This window comes from Athene cunicularia, assembly GCF_003259725.1.
Source record: "Athene cunicularia isolate RWA chromosome 1 unlocalized genomic scaffold, athCun1 chr1_part1, whole genome shotgun sequence".
Classification (NCBI taxonomy): domain Eukaryota; kingdom Metazoa; phylum Chordata; class Aves; order Strigiformes; family Strigidae; genus Athene; species Athene cunicularia.
The window spans coordinates 81,420,408-81,436,561 of NW_020799091.1; the positions used below are offsets into that span (position 1 = coordinate 81,420,408).

A 16,154-nucleotide genomic window follows, 5' to 3' on the forward strand; every position below is an offset into this window, starting at 1 on the left:
CCCCCCCCCCCCCAATTTTACTGTGATTTCAATTTTCTTCCTTATTTGCAATTGACATTGTACAGTATCAGTCTGTTTAGTTACTTCTACACTGTTTGAACACATTGGTTCTTGAAAAACTGCATTTTATCTATAGCTAAATAACATGCAGTTGGTCTCTTTTTCATTCTGTGGAATAAGTTAGTATATATTTGCTTTTGATGCAGGGGTTAGTGTAGACTCCAATGTGAGTGTGAGCACCAGAAACTGCCTGCCTGGCCAGGTTAGGGGGATATCTAGTGCTCCCTGTCCAAGAAAGTCCATTAAGAGCTGGCTCTTGTATACCTCTGTTATTGTTCTGTGTTGTGCAGCAAAGCTATACCATGAGGAGTTTATAGTGTGTGTATTACGTGGTTCTCTGAAAGACTGCATTTACTCTTGATGTCCCTAAATGAATGATTTTGACAAAGTGATGTGGCTTGAGCCCAAATTTATTGTCTGGATCTGTTGGGTATTTGAGCTTCGCTATCCTCAAATCATTCATGAAAGCCTCACGGACTTTGCCAGGCTACTGTCATCAGTGCTTAGAGCCTTCATTTTTTTTCAAATACATAAAAAGTGGTTGTAGAAATCAGGGAGGTTATGGGCTATTCAGCTTGTTGATAAAGAAATGGTCTGTTGCATTAAATGGACTTTTAAAGGGCTGATTTTTGTAGACAGAAAAAAAAATAATTGTTTTTTTCCACTTCACTCTCTCCTAGTTGTACCAGAAATCTACAGTTACAGCACTTCAACTCGTGAAAAGCTTTCCCAATTCAAATTGTCAAATTCTAATAGTTACTAAAATCCAAATATTTCAGATGCTAATATTCAAATATTGGAAAACTACAGGGTGAGTTGGTTTGGGGTTTTTGTAACCATCAGATAACACTACAGATGTGGCACACTTGGAAGAGAAGGGGAGAGAAATCTTGTCAGCTTGGGGAGGTGTGGCTGGAGATCTGTCTGGATGAGAAGGATCTGGGGGTTCTAATTGACAAGCAGGTGAACGTGAGCTAGCAGTGTGCCCAGGTGGCCAAGAAAGCCAATGGCATCCTGGCTTGGATTAGAAATAGTGTAGAGAGGTTGGTGCTGGTCTCTTCTCATAGGTAATTTGTGACAGAACAAGAGGGAATGGCTTTAAGCTGCAAGAGGGGAGGTTCAGACTGGACATTAGGAAAAAAAAAATCACATAAAGAGTGGTCAGCCAGTGGAATAGGCTGCCCAGGGAGGTGGTGGAGTCACCATCCCTGGATGTGTTTAAGGGTCGTTTAGATGAGATGTTGGGGAATATGGTGTAGGAGAGAACTTGTAGAGTAGGGCTGATGGTTGGACTCGATGATCCCAAGGGTCTTTTCCAGCCTGAATGATTCTGTGAAAATGCCTTTTCCTCCTCTCTGGAGGAATTTCATATGTGTTTTAAAAAAGATCCGAAATATCCCTCCTCTGCACATGTTTAACACTGTACAGTTGAAGAACAGCCGTAACCTGGCAGAGCCACGTTTCTCCTTTCTGTACAGCTCTTATTTTGTCTGTTTTGGTCAAAATGGAAGTGGTATGAAAAAGCCCGTACTTTTTAAAGGTATCAAATTCTGTGGTTTCTGTCATTTTTGTTTAACTTACGGTTAAGCACTGGGAAACTTGCAGCTGCCACAGAGCTTGTTGGGCCTATGTAGAAATGTCTTTGCACCAGTGAATTAGGCTCTTCAGTGTGTGACAGGTTATTGTTGTTACTGTTACTACTAAAATCCTGTCCCCTTAGGAGGTTGAGGTTTGCCTTAAACTTGGTTTTAAACACAAGCTTTCACGTGTGTAGCAATGAGCCTTTTCTGGGGAGGGAGCAGGATGGCGGGTTGCCTCTCCTGCCTGGGGGCTGTTGTCAGCGTGGCTCCAACTTGGCAGAACTTGGGAAAGGGAAGAGGCCACCTGCCTCAGTGCCAAGTGCCCTCAGCCTCCCGCTCCTGCCTGCTTGTCTGCCCTGTCTTGGAGAGCCAGCCCATACCTTCTGGACAGAAAACAGCTGCACCATGTTTATTCTGTGTTTGCTGCCACACGTCCCCAGGGACAGGCAGCTCCAGATCCTGGTACCTTCCCCTGGCTGATGTGCCATTCCGTGTCCTGGTGAAGCAAATCAAAAGATGTGGGAAGGTTTCAGGAGAGGCAAAGCAAGGCATTAACCCTCTGTTTTAATTTGCTGTTTGGTCAGATATGCTGGGGGAACAGTGTTCTGTTTTGCAGAAGCGTAGACCCGTGAGTTGAATGTTCAGCTTGGTTTCTGTTTGAAACGTGAGAAGGAAGGAGGGAAGATTTATTTGGCTGCTTCTGTGACTTGTGTTTTCAGTAACTTTACTGGAATTTTTGGTATAATTCAGGCTTTCTTACTCCAGCCTTGCAAAATTCAAAGACACAGGCTTACTCCAAGGAATTTTCATAGGTTTCGGGAGATATTAAGGTGACAGAGTGCATCCAAGATCTTTCTATCTTTTATCCACCCCCTAGTCTTTCTCTGAGAATTTAGGCCATAAAGGTAACTCTAGAAGAAATTCTGGCTACTAGGTCATTTACATTCAGAGACATAGTTCCTAATGTTTTGCCAAAAAACTTTTCTCTTGTTTTTCTAAGCACAACAAAATGCAAGAAAAAGGTTTCATTAAAAATCTGTAAAAGACATATGTCATCTATTCAGCTGTTACCCTAGATCTCCATTTCTCCAACTGCTGAATTGTTAAAGTAACTTTTCTTTTATGCATAATGTTTCCTTTCATTGACTTTATTGTATGAGACTGCTAGTCGTTTTCTGGGTGTAGCAATGACTGATTTGTTGTTGCAGACAGAGCAACCATCTGAGGTTGAATTACATCCTCAGATGAATAGACCCCCGTCGCAGGCAGAAGAAAACAGTTCAGCAAAAAAGGTGAGACCTGCACACATTGTACCATTGTGGAGAGTGATTTGCCTTCAACAAATGTGGTTGGTTTACATTTTTAAAGCAATTAAGTGGAGGGTTAGGGTTACATTTTTACATGTTTACCTTCTTTGGAGGTCAAGACACTAGAGAGAACTAGGATTGCATGTGACATCAGCTCAGATAAATCATTAGGAAACTCTTAGTACATACACATTGATGCACGTGCTTTAAGAGAGGCAGCTTGCCATTTGTTTCAAATCAGTAGAGTCTTGTGGAGCCTTAGGGAAGACAAAAAAAGACTTTGATTTTACTCGACCCCTGTCTTGCTGTATTTCTTCCAAATTGTGGTGCACTTCTTGCTTCCAGTTATTGAGGATTCGGTTTTGATGTAAACATACCTGTTTGCTAGAGGTCAGGATCAGCCACTAAATATATATAGACTGGGAGATATTTTCTCAAGATGTGCAGTTTCTAATATGTTTTTGTATGAACATATCATTTGTATAAAGTAAGCACCAAAATTGCAATGGCACTCTTCAAAGGGTCTTCCTTAGGGATGCCCTGGCTGTAGCAGTTGCTGTGAGCATTTTCCCACTCCTGGTCATTCTCCCACCACCTCCTTCCACCAGCCCAAGCCAGAACAGGTTTTGATAGGGGGCAAATTCAGATTCTACCCTCTCCAGACCCTTTTGCAGCCAGGGAGCACCTGCAAGACCTTTGCTCAACCCAACCAAGAACTGTTGGCAGGTGCTGTATGTAGTACATACCTTGTCCAGGGAGCACCATCACACTTCTTACCATAACAGGGAGCACAGACAAATGTCCAGTGTTGTTTCCTATATGTTATAGGGCTTTCTGGGCAGTGTCCTTGCTCTGTTTGTGCTCACCGCATGCTAGTTCTAGCCCTGCTGCATCCTTGCTCTGCTTTGCAACCCTACTGGGGGAATTGAATCCTTGTGGTCCACCTGCTTCATGCTTGCCCTCATCCCACCCAGATCGCTAAAATACAGAGAAGCCCCAGGTTGAGGGGTGTGGGAGGCAGGTTGCTGGCACAGTGCTGACCCACCTCCAAAGCCTGGTGCAGCAGCAGCCAGCCAAAGAGCCCCTGTGGAGGGCTCTGGTTTTAGATATTGGATCATTTTTTCCAGTATTGCATTTGAAATGGAAGAGGGATTTATCCTATGGATTTGGTTGTGTTTTGGCAATTTAAGGTAGACTGGGATTGCGCATTTGGCATCCCAACAGTTTGTAGTTGTAGAAGGCATATGCAAGTTTGTCACTTGCTCTACGTTGTGTGTTTTCAGGGAGCTGTGCATTATATGTAGCATTTCCAGTGACAGTATTATTTGAGATCTGTGCAGTGCTGATGGGCTGACTTCCTCATCAAAAGATCTCACAATAGTTTTAGATAATTTTTTTTTTTCAGCAATGGTAGAACTGGTTTTTAATGTTGAAACCTCTTGTTTCCTTATAATTCTAATTCCTCTTATAATTATAATTCCCTCTAATACTAATTATTGGTCTTATGTTGGTTTCATTCTCTATCACTCATGGTAGTCTCTTCTGCTGAGTCAGGCTGTGTACTATAGTGTTGGGTTTTTTTCTTATGATTGCTGTGTCATTAAATGCTTCCTCATTTAATTTTTTTCTTATTTTATTAACATTTAACCAAAACATTGTAAGGAAGATAGTTTGGCCCAGTAAAATGTGCACTGTGCAAGTGATAACAAAATTTGGTCTCTGGTCTTGACTGTGACACTAAATGTATAACCTTTGTCAAGTCACTTCATCTTTTTGAGTGTTAGCTTTCTCATTTATGAAATGGGGCAATAAGTTATATCCCTTGTAAAAGAGATCTGATAATAAAATACACTGAAAAGGATATATTTATATTTCAGATTTAAAACAGCTGTAAGTCATTAAAACTACTTCTCATCACAAAAGGAAGGATGTCTTAAGATAATGAAAGCACTTCTGTCTATTGAAGTCATAAAAATCCAAGACTCATTGTTTTACCTACAAACCAGACTATTTCTTTGATGTAACTTATCAGGAGAAGTAACTGGTCTTCTACACTTCCAACATGTTAATTTTGCATGGGTAGTTTTATACATTTGTCTAAGCTATTTGCAGTGCTACTTCATGTAAGAGAGAAAAGGAGAATGGAGAGACTCCATGCCAGATGGGTGAGGTAGTAAGTTGGGATGCAAGTGATTGCTCATTGATCCTTACCAACTGAGCATAATTAGAAATAAATCTTGTTTTGATTTTAATGATTTCGGATCAACTTGAGGGCTAGTATATATATTTATACCCCTCCCTCCTGCCACCCTTCCCCAGCCCCGCACACAGAGCTATACAGTCCAGTTCTGAAGAGTCCATAATCCAGATGAAGACAAACCACCAGTATAATCATTTCACTCATTAAAGGGTTGCAGGAGTAGTTGTTCCTTTTTGAAAAGTCAGAAACCTGAGAGGCTATTGCCGAATTTGAATTAAGCTCTGTAACTCTTTACATTCTGAAATAGTAGGGCAGCTGTCAGCAATTTCTGTGTCACAGGTATTTCCCCAACCTAATGATGGGACATGTATGGCCTGACCTTAACATTGCTGTGCTTCTCCCTTGCAGGAGGTTGTTCTTGCTCATCCGCCCTCCAAACCTGCCCGCAGGAAGCTCCGGACAGAGGTGCAGGGGCTGGAGACCCCTGAGCTTTCTCCCACTATAAATGTGACTTCTTCCCTGCCAGCAGTCAAGCCTCATCTCCCAGTCCAAAAGTAAAAACATGTACCAAGCACACCAAACTGCACCATGAGATCTGATATGGCAGGGTTTGCTCTTTGCATAATTTTGTGCTTAATAGTTCTGGTTTTAAGAATCCTTCACAAGGTACAGGTCTCTGAAATCTCCATCTGTCTTCTCATATGCAGACAAAGTCTGTAGTGACTGTATAAGTTGGTAATATTTGATTGATAGCCCCTGCAGAGGTGTTCTACCTCTGTATCTGGTAGACACCTCTGGAGGGCAAGCCTAGGTGTTCAACTAGCATCTCGTAACGCAACTCCTTTTAGCTCTGTGGGTGTGTGGTTTTGCCTTTTGCTCATTCATGGGGACAGATACGACCAGATAAATGCCCAGGAAGTTGCATCATGAAATGCTTGATCTTGGTCATATCCTTGTGGTATTTCTTCATCGTAAGGCAGGTTGGAAATATGCTTGCCACTGGTATGATCTGATCCATAGACCACTTGTAATAATCTGATAACTGCCAAACCCAGCATGTGTTGTTTGGTCATGTAAATATAGCTGTTGAAGCTGACAGCAACAAAGACTTGTAGGGATTTCACTTATATATTTATTTAATAGCAGTGCAGAAGGGGCTGTACAAATGGTAAGTGAAGGCACTGGAAGCCCTTTTGGATCTATATATCTCTCTCAACTGAAATAGTGTGCAAATATTATCGCTCTCCTTCACCCAAAGCCTTGCAAAGCAATCTGATACAGCCTGAAACAAAACCAAGCTGCCCAAATCAGTTGAGTGGTTCTTGGCAAACTGTTTATCGATAGACTGAAACCGTGCTGCATAATTGGAGATTAGAATAAGTAATAAGACTCCTAGGATGCCCTTAAAGTGCTATTTTGTGTTTTGCAAGTGCATATTCCATAGTGGTTCAAAGAAAGATAATAGCATTTGTTAGCATTTCAACTTAATCCTATCTCATCTATATCTTTCCTAAAATGTTCAAATGACCATGGAGGTATATCACTCTGGTTTTTATTTTTTCCTATCATTATTACTTTATTCCTACCGTTATTACTTTATAGCCTATGGAGAGTAGTTTGAAGCAAAATAGTGAAGCAGGAAACTGCCAGTTCAGTGCAAGATAACAGCAGAAAGACCTGTCTGTGCTGTTAAACAAATTCTGTTACAAAGATCAGTGCCATCAGCTCTGTTAAGAGAAAAGATCTGATGGGGACTGTGTACCACTATGGACCTTATTTAAATAGGGCATCCCCTTTACGTCAAATTTGTCATTAAAGAGCTCTTGATGCCTCATGTAAAACTTTAAAATAATCTATTTGGAAAAGGGTTTGGATATTCCGACAATATTTTCTGTATTTTCTTTTCCTTTTCCTGTTTTACCTCTGTTTCTTGGAATAGGTTGGTCCTTATGTACAGAGCTGTCTCTTTTTGTACCTGTGTGCATAACTGTAGTTTTCTCCAGGTCAGTTACCATGGGCTATAGAGTAATAATAATAGGAGAGAAAGATTTTATATAAGCAGCAAAAGAGATGAGGAAAGTTCATAAACCATCTACCTGTTCCTGTTTGTGATGTCAGATGGTTTGATGGAAATAACTGCTTTGAATGAAAGAAAGATTAATCTTTGAAGTAAAGAAACATCAGAATCATCGGTGCCCCCAAAAATCAGAGACAGTATTTTCATGCAGATATTCTTTTTTTCCACATAGAATGATTTTTGTATTTTCTGTTAACCACTCCTGAATGTGTAAACTCTACAAGTATCTGAAAATAGCTAATGCAAAGATGCTTCAATAAGCACAGCTATGCAGGGATTATTCTTAAACTGAATCAGAATGGAGTGATTTTGCAGTAATTGAGACAGACTAAAATGTTTCTGTTATTCATGTTAACAAGTGTGGCCATTTTACTTTCAAATAATCTGATTCAGCCATCTCATTTTGGTGTCACATTTTTTCTCTTAAATCTGTAGTTTGTACCTTGTCTTTGAAGTGTAGTCCAGTGTGTATGGAGTACAGGCACGCAAAATGGATGGCTTGTCTTCTGGCATCAGCCACTGTTGAGGCTCTTAATTGAAATGTTTTGTATTTATCTGTCTGGCAGACAGTCTTCCAAGCAGAAAAGGGCTATTCAGACCGCTATCCGAAAAAACAAAGAAGCCAATGCTGTGCTTGCCAGGTTGAACAGTGAGCTCCAGCAGCAGCTGAAGGTAAGGAATGCATTGAAAATTGGTGACAAAGCTCCCTGTGGTCAGTTACATGTCACCTCCAGCAGAGAATCTTGTTCATCCTCTCAGATGAGACCTACTGTGTTACTTCCTGCTTTCTGGAGTGGAATAGTTATAATGTGTGTGGGAATAGGATGAGGCTTTCTGGGAAAAGCTATAACCTGTGGGCCTACAGCTCCACTTTCAGTTAGAGTAAGACTAAAGGATGAACTTTGTCATTCTGAAAAGTTTGATAATGGATGGTGTCAGCTAGTGCAGGAGAGCAACTCAAGCATAGCTTTCTTGTCTTCTCATCAGTTGTGCTACGTAACTGTGTCTTGGAGTCAGGCATTTGGTATACGTGGACTGGCTAGACCATGCTTTATGTGAGCATCTAACACTGGTTATTAATGTCTGCTCACTTGTCTTAGCATGTTCTCAAGGGGCTGCTTTTTTATAAATATCAGTTCTAGTTTTTCTATTGCCTTAGTTCAGAGGTAGTACAGACTTTTCATCTGCCATAGCTTTTTCTTCCTTGCGTATTATCAACACGCTTGTCTGGAAGGGGAGGTGAACCCCCAGTTGCACTTTTTGTTCAGCCAAGGTGAAAGTTTGATTGCATGTTCAACTTTGCTTAACATAATTTCTTATTTGCTTCTCAAGGATCTCCTGAGAGAGATGTAGGGTGGATGCTCTGTACTGAAATCCTAGCAAAATAGAGGACAGCAGTTGAAATCAACACAGAGATGAATGCTTTACTCACAGCACAGTGCCATCATTCCTTGACTCGGGTCTTACTTGCTTCCGTGCACTATCTTCAGCATGCTTAAACTCCCTGACCTTCCCAAAGCAGGCCAGTGCTGCTACCTGTATTTTACAGCAGTGTGAAGGAAGCATGGAAAGACAGACATTCGCCTAAGTTCACACAAGGACAGAAAAGTGAACTTGTCCTTCAAGTCGTGTTGCTGCCTGGCAGCTTTCTGATGGAGCAGGGCTTTGCTGTTTTTATGGAGACCAGAAGACTTGACGGGTACCCCTCAGGCACAGCTTGCACCCAGAGTGTTCAAGTGCACTCCTGTGCCAGGGCTCTGAGCCTGGAGAAAAGGGGTACCAAAGCCTGGAGGAGTTATAGGTCAGCCTGGCTCTCACACTGGCCAGGGAGCCCTTTGGTGGGAGGTCAGCGAGAACCAGGTGCCCCTCAATGCAAGGACAGCCTTGAGACCAGGAGAGGCTTTCCAAAAATTGCTGATCCTCAAAGCCTTCACAGTTAGTTTCCAACTGAGACTGTTGAGCTTCCTGCCACAGTCACCAAAGAGCTAGATTGCAAAGCTTGCGTCATCTTAGGCTAAGTCTCGTTCATTTCCAAAAGAAAAAGGTTGATTTGTATGAAGGAAAAATTCTCAAAAAGAGTTCTGAGGGAAATGTGATTTCAAAATAACCGAATTTTCTTTGGTAAAAATGACCAATTGTAGCCAGCTTTGCTGCATCCCAAGCTATTCCCCTGGCCAGTGGATGGCTGCTTCTCTCCATTGCCTGAGCAAGTGATTGAGCCTCCATATTGCTCTGCTGTAAGGAGGCAGTAGTAGGCAGCTGCACAGGGTGTTCCTGTGGCATTGGTATGGTGTTTTGAGACTGCAGGGAGAGTTACTTAAACAGCAGAGCCCTGAGTGTCCTGTCAATGCCAGCAGTTTGCCTGGCTACTCTTCGTGAGAGCAGGGTGGTGCATGTGAGCATCCCAAAAATTACAGCGCATCTCTCCCTGCTGCAGGAGGTTCACAAGGAACGAATTGCCTTGGAAACGCAGCTGGAACAGCTACGTCCTGTCACCGTCTTGTGACTTCTCACACCGCCATGCAGCAGCAAGAGTGGAGCAGGCATCCCAGCAGCCTTGCAGGGAGAGGAGTGCAGTGCGGCTGAGCAGGGTTTCTGCCAAGGTGGTGGCGGTGGGGAGGACCGGCTTGTCAGGTCTCCCTTCACCCTTCTTCGTCCATTTGCCTTTGCAGATGAAGACGGTACAGAAAACAAATATCTGACTGTTGGATATTTCTGAGTGGAGGGGGGGGGGATGCTCCGCCTTCTTTCCTCCTTTTTCCCAGCCTAATGTGTAAATGCAGTTTATCACTGAAATGAATAACCTGAGAGTATTTTATTTATGTAAAAAATTCCTGATTTATATGCTTTCTGGCAGCACCTCCTGCCCTGATCATTGAGGTACAGCATTCCTGAATTCTTGCTTAAATTTAAAATTCATCCTTTGAGATGGACTTCTGGATGTTACTGATTCCTGTAGGATTGTATCATGGTAGAGTACCTCTGGCTTTCAGGTACTACAGGAATAAAACTCCCTTAGACATAAAGTCTTTATCTGCAATCACATGTTAGATAATTATTTTCTTAGTACTGTTTATTATGCAATCACGGATGTATTTTGATGTTAGAGAACTTGTATTTTATAAGTTCAAATCTCATGAGAGAACAGTAAAAAATACTAAAATTTAATTATTTTCGAAATTTTAAAAAATCTGGGTTTTGAGCTGTAACTGTTTCCCATCACCAGTGTTTGATCACTTGCTTGAACTGCCAGTGCCTCTGCATACTTTTAGCATGTTTGAAATCCCTGGTTTATAGCTTGCTTCTTTCTTTTTTTTTAAAAAAAAAACCAAACAACCGTGTGTTTCTAACAAGAGGTTAGGGCATTTTTGTAAAAGCTGTTCTATGTACATTTGTATTAGTCTGCTTTGTTGTCTTAATAGCTGCTGATTTGTTTTAAGTATGTGTACAAGAACTGTGTTTCCAAAAGAAGAAAGATAGCAAAAGTGCTATATATGAGCTTGTAAAATGTGTGAAGGAAATGACTGCCTTCTACAACAGGTTTTTGTTAAGGTTCCTTTGCACCTCACTGGAGATGCTACTGACTGGATGAAGCTGCTAATGCCCATTTATTTTCTAAATGAAGAAGCAAAGGTTAATTCTTAAGCTGGGTCTGAACCAACTGAATCCGGTGGGGATTTTTCCATGGATGCAGGTGGTCATTGACTTCAGTCTCAGTTCTTGCAATGGAAGCTGGCTAACTAATGTTACTTTATTTCTTTGGCCAGTTCTCTTAGATAGGGTGACTTCAGACATAATGTCAGCCTCCGTCCACAGATATAAGTGCTTCGCTACAAGGGAATGTCACCTACCTGTTATCCAAAACGTGCTACTGCACGTATTTCATATCCTGTTCACTAATCTAAGCATACGTATTTGCCTTGCAGAAATGGTGTAACAGGTTTCTACTGTTGTTGGTGTGATGCTTTCTCCCTGTAGCTATAAGATGGCCCTGGGGCTGAGAGGAAGGAGAAGCAGGTTTGAAGCAGCTGGGTAGCCTCCCTTCAGGGTGTATCATGAAATGGCTGTGGCGTGGTATCAGAGGACATCAGAGCAGCCAAAAGTTTTGTTGGCAGATAAGAATGACATCAGCGGGAGTGTCTGAAGTGATGAGGAAGCAGCCTAATTTTTCTAAAAGGGATATGGATGTGTGACATAGATCCAGAAGTCTGAAGGTGGAAACAGACGTTTGCAGAATTGTTACTGAAAATCTATTTTTGTAACACATTGGTTCCAGTTCAACTAAACATCACTGTGTCAACAAGCAACAACCGTTTTGCTGGATTTGGGTCGTCCTTTTGTGTGACTGTTGCATAGCTGGGGTCAGACAGTCATTCCTGGTCAGTGACAAAATGCGAGAACTGCAGACTTTCCGGGAAGCTGCAAAACAGATGCTGCCCTCTCACTAGTGGTGGTACTGTTCAGAATTTATCATCATTTATTTCATACATTCATAACACTGAGTCATTCCTGAGATTTTAATGAGGTTAAGCACTCACTGTTTGTTTGCTTTTTAGTTCTTACATTATCAGTTAATAAGCCCCTAGTATTTGATAGGAAATAATAATATGGCATATTTTTATGGATTTTTTTTTTTAAGGAAAGCTTTTTAATGATTATAAAGAAGTGTGCACATTGTATTTTTAAGGCAGTAGAGGACTTTTTCATGTTTGATAGGAGCTTCCTCTAGAATAATCCCCCATTTATTTTGCTTAGGTTATTCATGGAATAGATGCTGTTCAAAGGAAGAGTGAAGAAGGCTGGTTTATATGTCTCTTTCAGATGTCTTCCTTCTAATGTACAGGACTTTTTTTCATTCACTGGAAGTGAGGGTACTTGGTTAGCTAACAATGAAATATTTACTCAGTTGTTACTCTACCACAGGACTTAATAAATTAAAAATTTAACCATCCCTGCATTTACAGGGTTGCAGTCAAATGCCTCGCTCAGCTTCAAGGCCTGGAGTGTAGGTTGATTTGTATTCTGTTTGATGAAGTGTTGGGTATGATGATGATATACTACTTCACAGAGAGAGAGTAAAGCAAAATATTCAAGGAGAAATGCTGTTGTGTTACACATACAATGTAATGTCTCAGTACTTAAGCATTCATGATAGCCCATGCAAAATGAAAAAAATGTGTCTGGTTTTGGGAGGCTGTTAGCATTTTGAGAGGGAGAGGAGGAGGCATCATGAAGCTATAGACAATACTTCTAGCCATTGCTGCATGTAGCCACACTCATGGCTACTATTAACAGACCCTGGCTGGTCAACGCATCTAAAACCAGTATCACAGATTTTCTCAAAAAAAATATTTTTCCTTTGGAAAGATGTGGGTGCAGTAAAATCATAATTTCTTGCAGAAACCTTTGCTTTCTGAAATTTTGGGTGGGAGATTCTCCTCAAGCCAAGATAGACCATCTGGTCAGAAAGGGAGACCTCACAGGCTGTTTGCTCAATGTTCAGGGCACTTTCTTGAGCTACAGGAAAGCAATCTACTTTAAGCTTCTGGCGTGCCTTACCCAGAACAACAACTGGAATCTGCCTGACCAAGGAGCGACAGCAGCTTCCCCTGTGTGAGGTCTCACTCCTCCTCATTTAATGGTTTTTGTAGATACTTATGCAGAGCAGAACATGCCAGCAAGAGAGGATAACTGGGAACAGGAGCTGGAGCATTGGCTTCCTTGCATCTGAGAGCATGCGATGACCATGAGCCTGGTGCCCCTTTTTAAGTCTTCAATTTCCTGCAGCTATTCTGGTATGGACAATTAAATATTTTTGTCGACAGGACAACACTAGGCAGAGAAGATAAGGATCTTCCTCAGTGTGTGTAGGTGTGCACTCATGTCTTCTTTTTGATCACACATTTCTTTATATATCTGTTAATGTTCATATCGCCCAATAACTTTCTATGAAATGTTCGTTTCAATACGTGGTAGTTCAGTGGTGAAAAAAGAAAAGTGCCCAGCTAAGTGTAGTGACTGGTTGCCTTTGTAGACCAAGCCAGTTTTGAGCCTTTAAATATAAATAACAACCTGGTAATGAAGCAAGGAAAACGGATTCCATTTCTGAGGCATTCCTTTAAACAAACTGTGAACAAACAATCCTTAATGATCAATGTCCTTCTTTTAATTTTATACTAGGATGCAGGGGAAACATTGCCACCTTTTTCTAGATAGTTCTCTCTTCCAGAGAGTTTTGGTGACGTAGCAAAAATGTCAGTGATTAGTGGATTCAGCCCTGTTATTAGTAAGTTGGTGAATATCCTTTTTTAACTCAAAAGATTATCTCCAACCTGTTTTTACGTGCATGGCAGTAGTTTTGCTGCTGGGAATTCTGTATCCACACTGGGGAGAGGAACTTGTTCGGCTGTCGTCCAGATGGTCCCAACTTAACACTGCCAGGGCTAACTGGCATGGGGTGATGACAACTTTCACAGTAAAATGAACCCAGAGGGCTCGTTTGGAACACTTCACAGGAAGCATTTAGGATGGGCATGATGTGCAAATTGCCTTTTGGTGGTGTATAAGTTGCTTTCCTCCCATCTGAGCTTCCAGATCAGGACAAAGAGAGACTGTAAAAGTTGCTAGCCAGGGAGTGAGGGGTGTCCATTTTCCAGCACCATGAGCCATTCGGCCTTCAGCACACGTGGTCCTTGACAAGAAAATACACGGGGTTATAAAAGAAGCCCTCAGAAAGTCACCTATTTTCTTGACTAAAGAGTACAAGTATTTTTTCAGGAAAAAAATAATCTAAGTGATGTAGTACCTTTGATAAGAGATGATGTATTTTGAAGCTTTCTCAGTTATTTTCATGATAATGTGCTATGAACATATGCATTATGTTTTACTCTGTTACTGATTTTTTGATATAAAAAATCATATTGCAAGCATTATCTTTGTTAATCTAAAAAAAATACCCTGAGGCTATTATATATTTGAATTTTAACTTATAAAGTAGATAGCCAGATTTAAGCAATTTGTTTTCACAGCTGCAGACTGTCCACGTGGTAAGCTGCAAAATGTATAGTGTTCTATACTATGCCCATCTAATTTTGGAAAATGTATGTGATATGGAACTGGGTGCTACATTAAAATAAAAGCATCCAATAACTTCAAATAGCCTTGCTCTTGTGATTTATTTAGGATGTCGATTGTACAGATCTGCCAGGAGAGCAGAAACTGTGGCTCGTTCTGGAAAAAATACAGCGTTGAAATGGCTGACCTTCAACTATGAAAGATGAAATCACTTACATTGGGATTGTGTGTACGTGAGACAAAGACAGACTTAAAGTGAAATCATATTTCCTTAGGCTTCAGTTAAGTCAAAACTCCATCTTTACTTTGTCAGGCCTTGCTTTGTCAGAATTTAGACTTCTTGCTGTGATTAAGCCCAAAGAGGAGCACCCTTTTCTAACCTGAATGGCACCACCACGAAGGAAAAGCTCTTCCAAGCCTCCAGCAGACCCTTGGTCGGAGGGTGCCCAAGAAGGAGCAGCGAGAGGACTCTAGTTGTTCCCCCCAGCACTCCCATGCTCACTGTTTTCAGCCTCTCATCAACTGCAAGAGCTGAAATTAAACTGGGAAAAGGAAAACATTTGAATAGCTGGCCTTTGTGGCCAGGGAGCTGGAGTGGACAGTGTACTTCTGCTTTTTAACTAGTGTGATTTTTAAGAATTATGTCACAGCTATCCAAAGAGCAGGGCTTTAAAAGAGGAAATAATTAGTGATAGATTAATTCTTGCAGCATTAAGCCATGACAAGGGATGTTTTATTCGCCTAAAAGTATGTCTCTGGTGCACTTGAGGCACAAGGCCAACTCGTTAAAAACTTGTAAATATCCTGTTGGGAGCTATTCTGCATCAGCAGCAGGATGGATTTAGATCGCTCTTCCATTCTTAGTTTTTACAATTAGATGATGCTCTGGGGTGCCTTCATGCAAATCTAGATTAGCTCTCCATATTTAAATTCACATTCCAAATAATCTTTCTTAAAAATGAAAAGATGCATTTTCCTGCTTTAGAAAAAAGTTCTTAGTGGAAGAGGGAAAGAAAAGAAATAGAAGCTTCAAAAGTTCTCTTTTATCCTTCCGCTGTTTTTAAGGTAACGAATGCTGCTTCGCAAGGGTGCCTGCTTGGATTGGATGTTTACATGGCTTTTGCAGCAAAGCAGAATAAAAGAAAATTAATGAGCTAACAAAATCCCTGCATATCCATAGCCCATAGCTGAGTTGGAGTTCTTTTATCTGGTGGCCCCATTGCTCCTTCTGTTTCGCCTCCCTTGCCAGCCCCCAGGGCACTGTGTCTGCTCAAAGAAATGCACCTTGAAGCAGAAGGCCTTGGGTACGTGAGGTCAGCTTGCACCAGGCTCTGAGTCCCCAGTATTGCCTCTGCACCCACCATTTTGGGCACCTGTCTGGAAGCGGTGGCATTAGCTGTGTCCCAGCTGTGTTACGCCTGTAGTCCCCCTGCTAAATGCTGAATCAGTACTCCTGGTTAAATCCGGTATTGGTTTATGTTTGTTGATTTGTTAACTTAAATAGCATGAGGTAGGAAGAATGTCTTATCTGAGGACGTTTTGAGGATGCTTTATGCATCAGAAATGTGATGGGCTAGACAAGACCAAGGCTATATATTGCCTCTAGTCTGTTTTTTGCAGGAGGGAGGGAGGAAGAGGGGGATTCTTTCCTTAGCTAGGCTGTTCCCATAAGAAATGTAATTTTTTTTTTTTACTTTCCATCCTTGGTCCATGTAGGGAATCTACTCATCACCGCACTGGTCTTCAATGAAACATGGATGTAACAGCTGGCAAATGCACAGGTAAAGGGTCTCTGCCCACAGGCCCTCCACCCAGACCTCCTCCCACTGCAGACATGAGCTGTAGTGGAGCAGTAA

General features: G+C 41.5%; 1 protein-coding gene across 1 annotated transcript in view; it reads left to right on the plus strand.

Moving 5' to 3' along the window:
• The window catches only part of REPS2 (RALBP1 associated Eps domain containing 2), a 130,222-nt gene extending 115,845 nt beyond the window's left edge, over window positions 1–14,377 (plus strand). The window contains exons 15-18 of the mRNA XM_026846229.1: window positions 2,849–2,932; window positions 5,556–5,701; window positions 7,791–7,896; window positions 9,662–14,377. Of these exons, the coding sequence (XP_026702030.1) occupies window positions 2,849–2,932; window positions 5,556–5,701; window positions 7,791–7,896; window positions 9,662–9,730 (405 nt within the window). The 3' untranslated portion in view covers window positions 9,731–14,377. The remainder of the gene's footprint in view (window positions 1–2,848; window positions 2,933–5,555; window positions 5,702–7,790; window positions 7,897–9,661) is intronic.
• The last annotated feature ends 1,777 nt before the right edge of the window (window positions 14,378–16,154 follow it).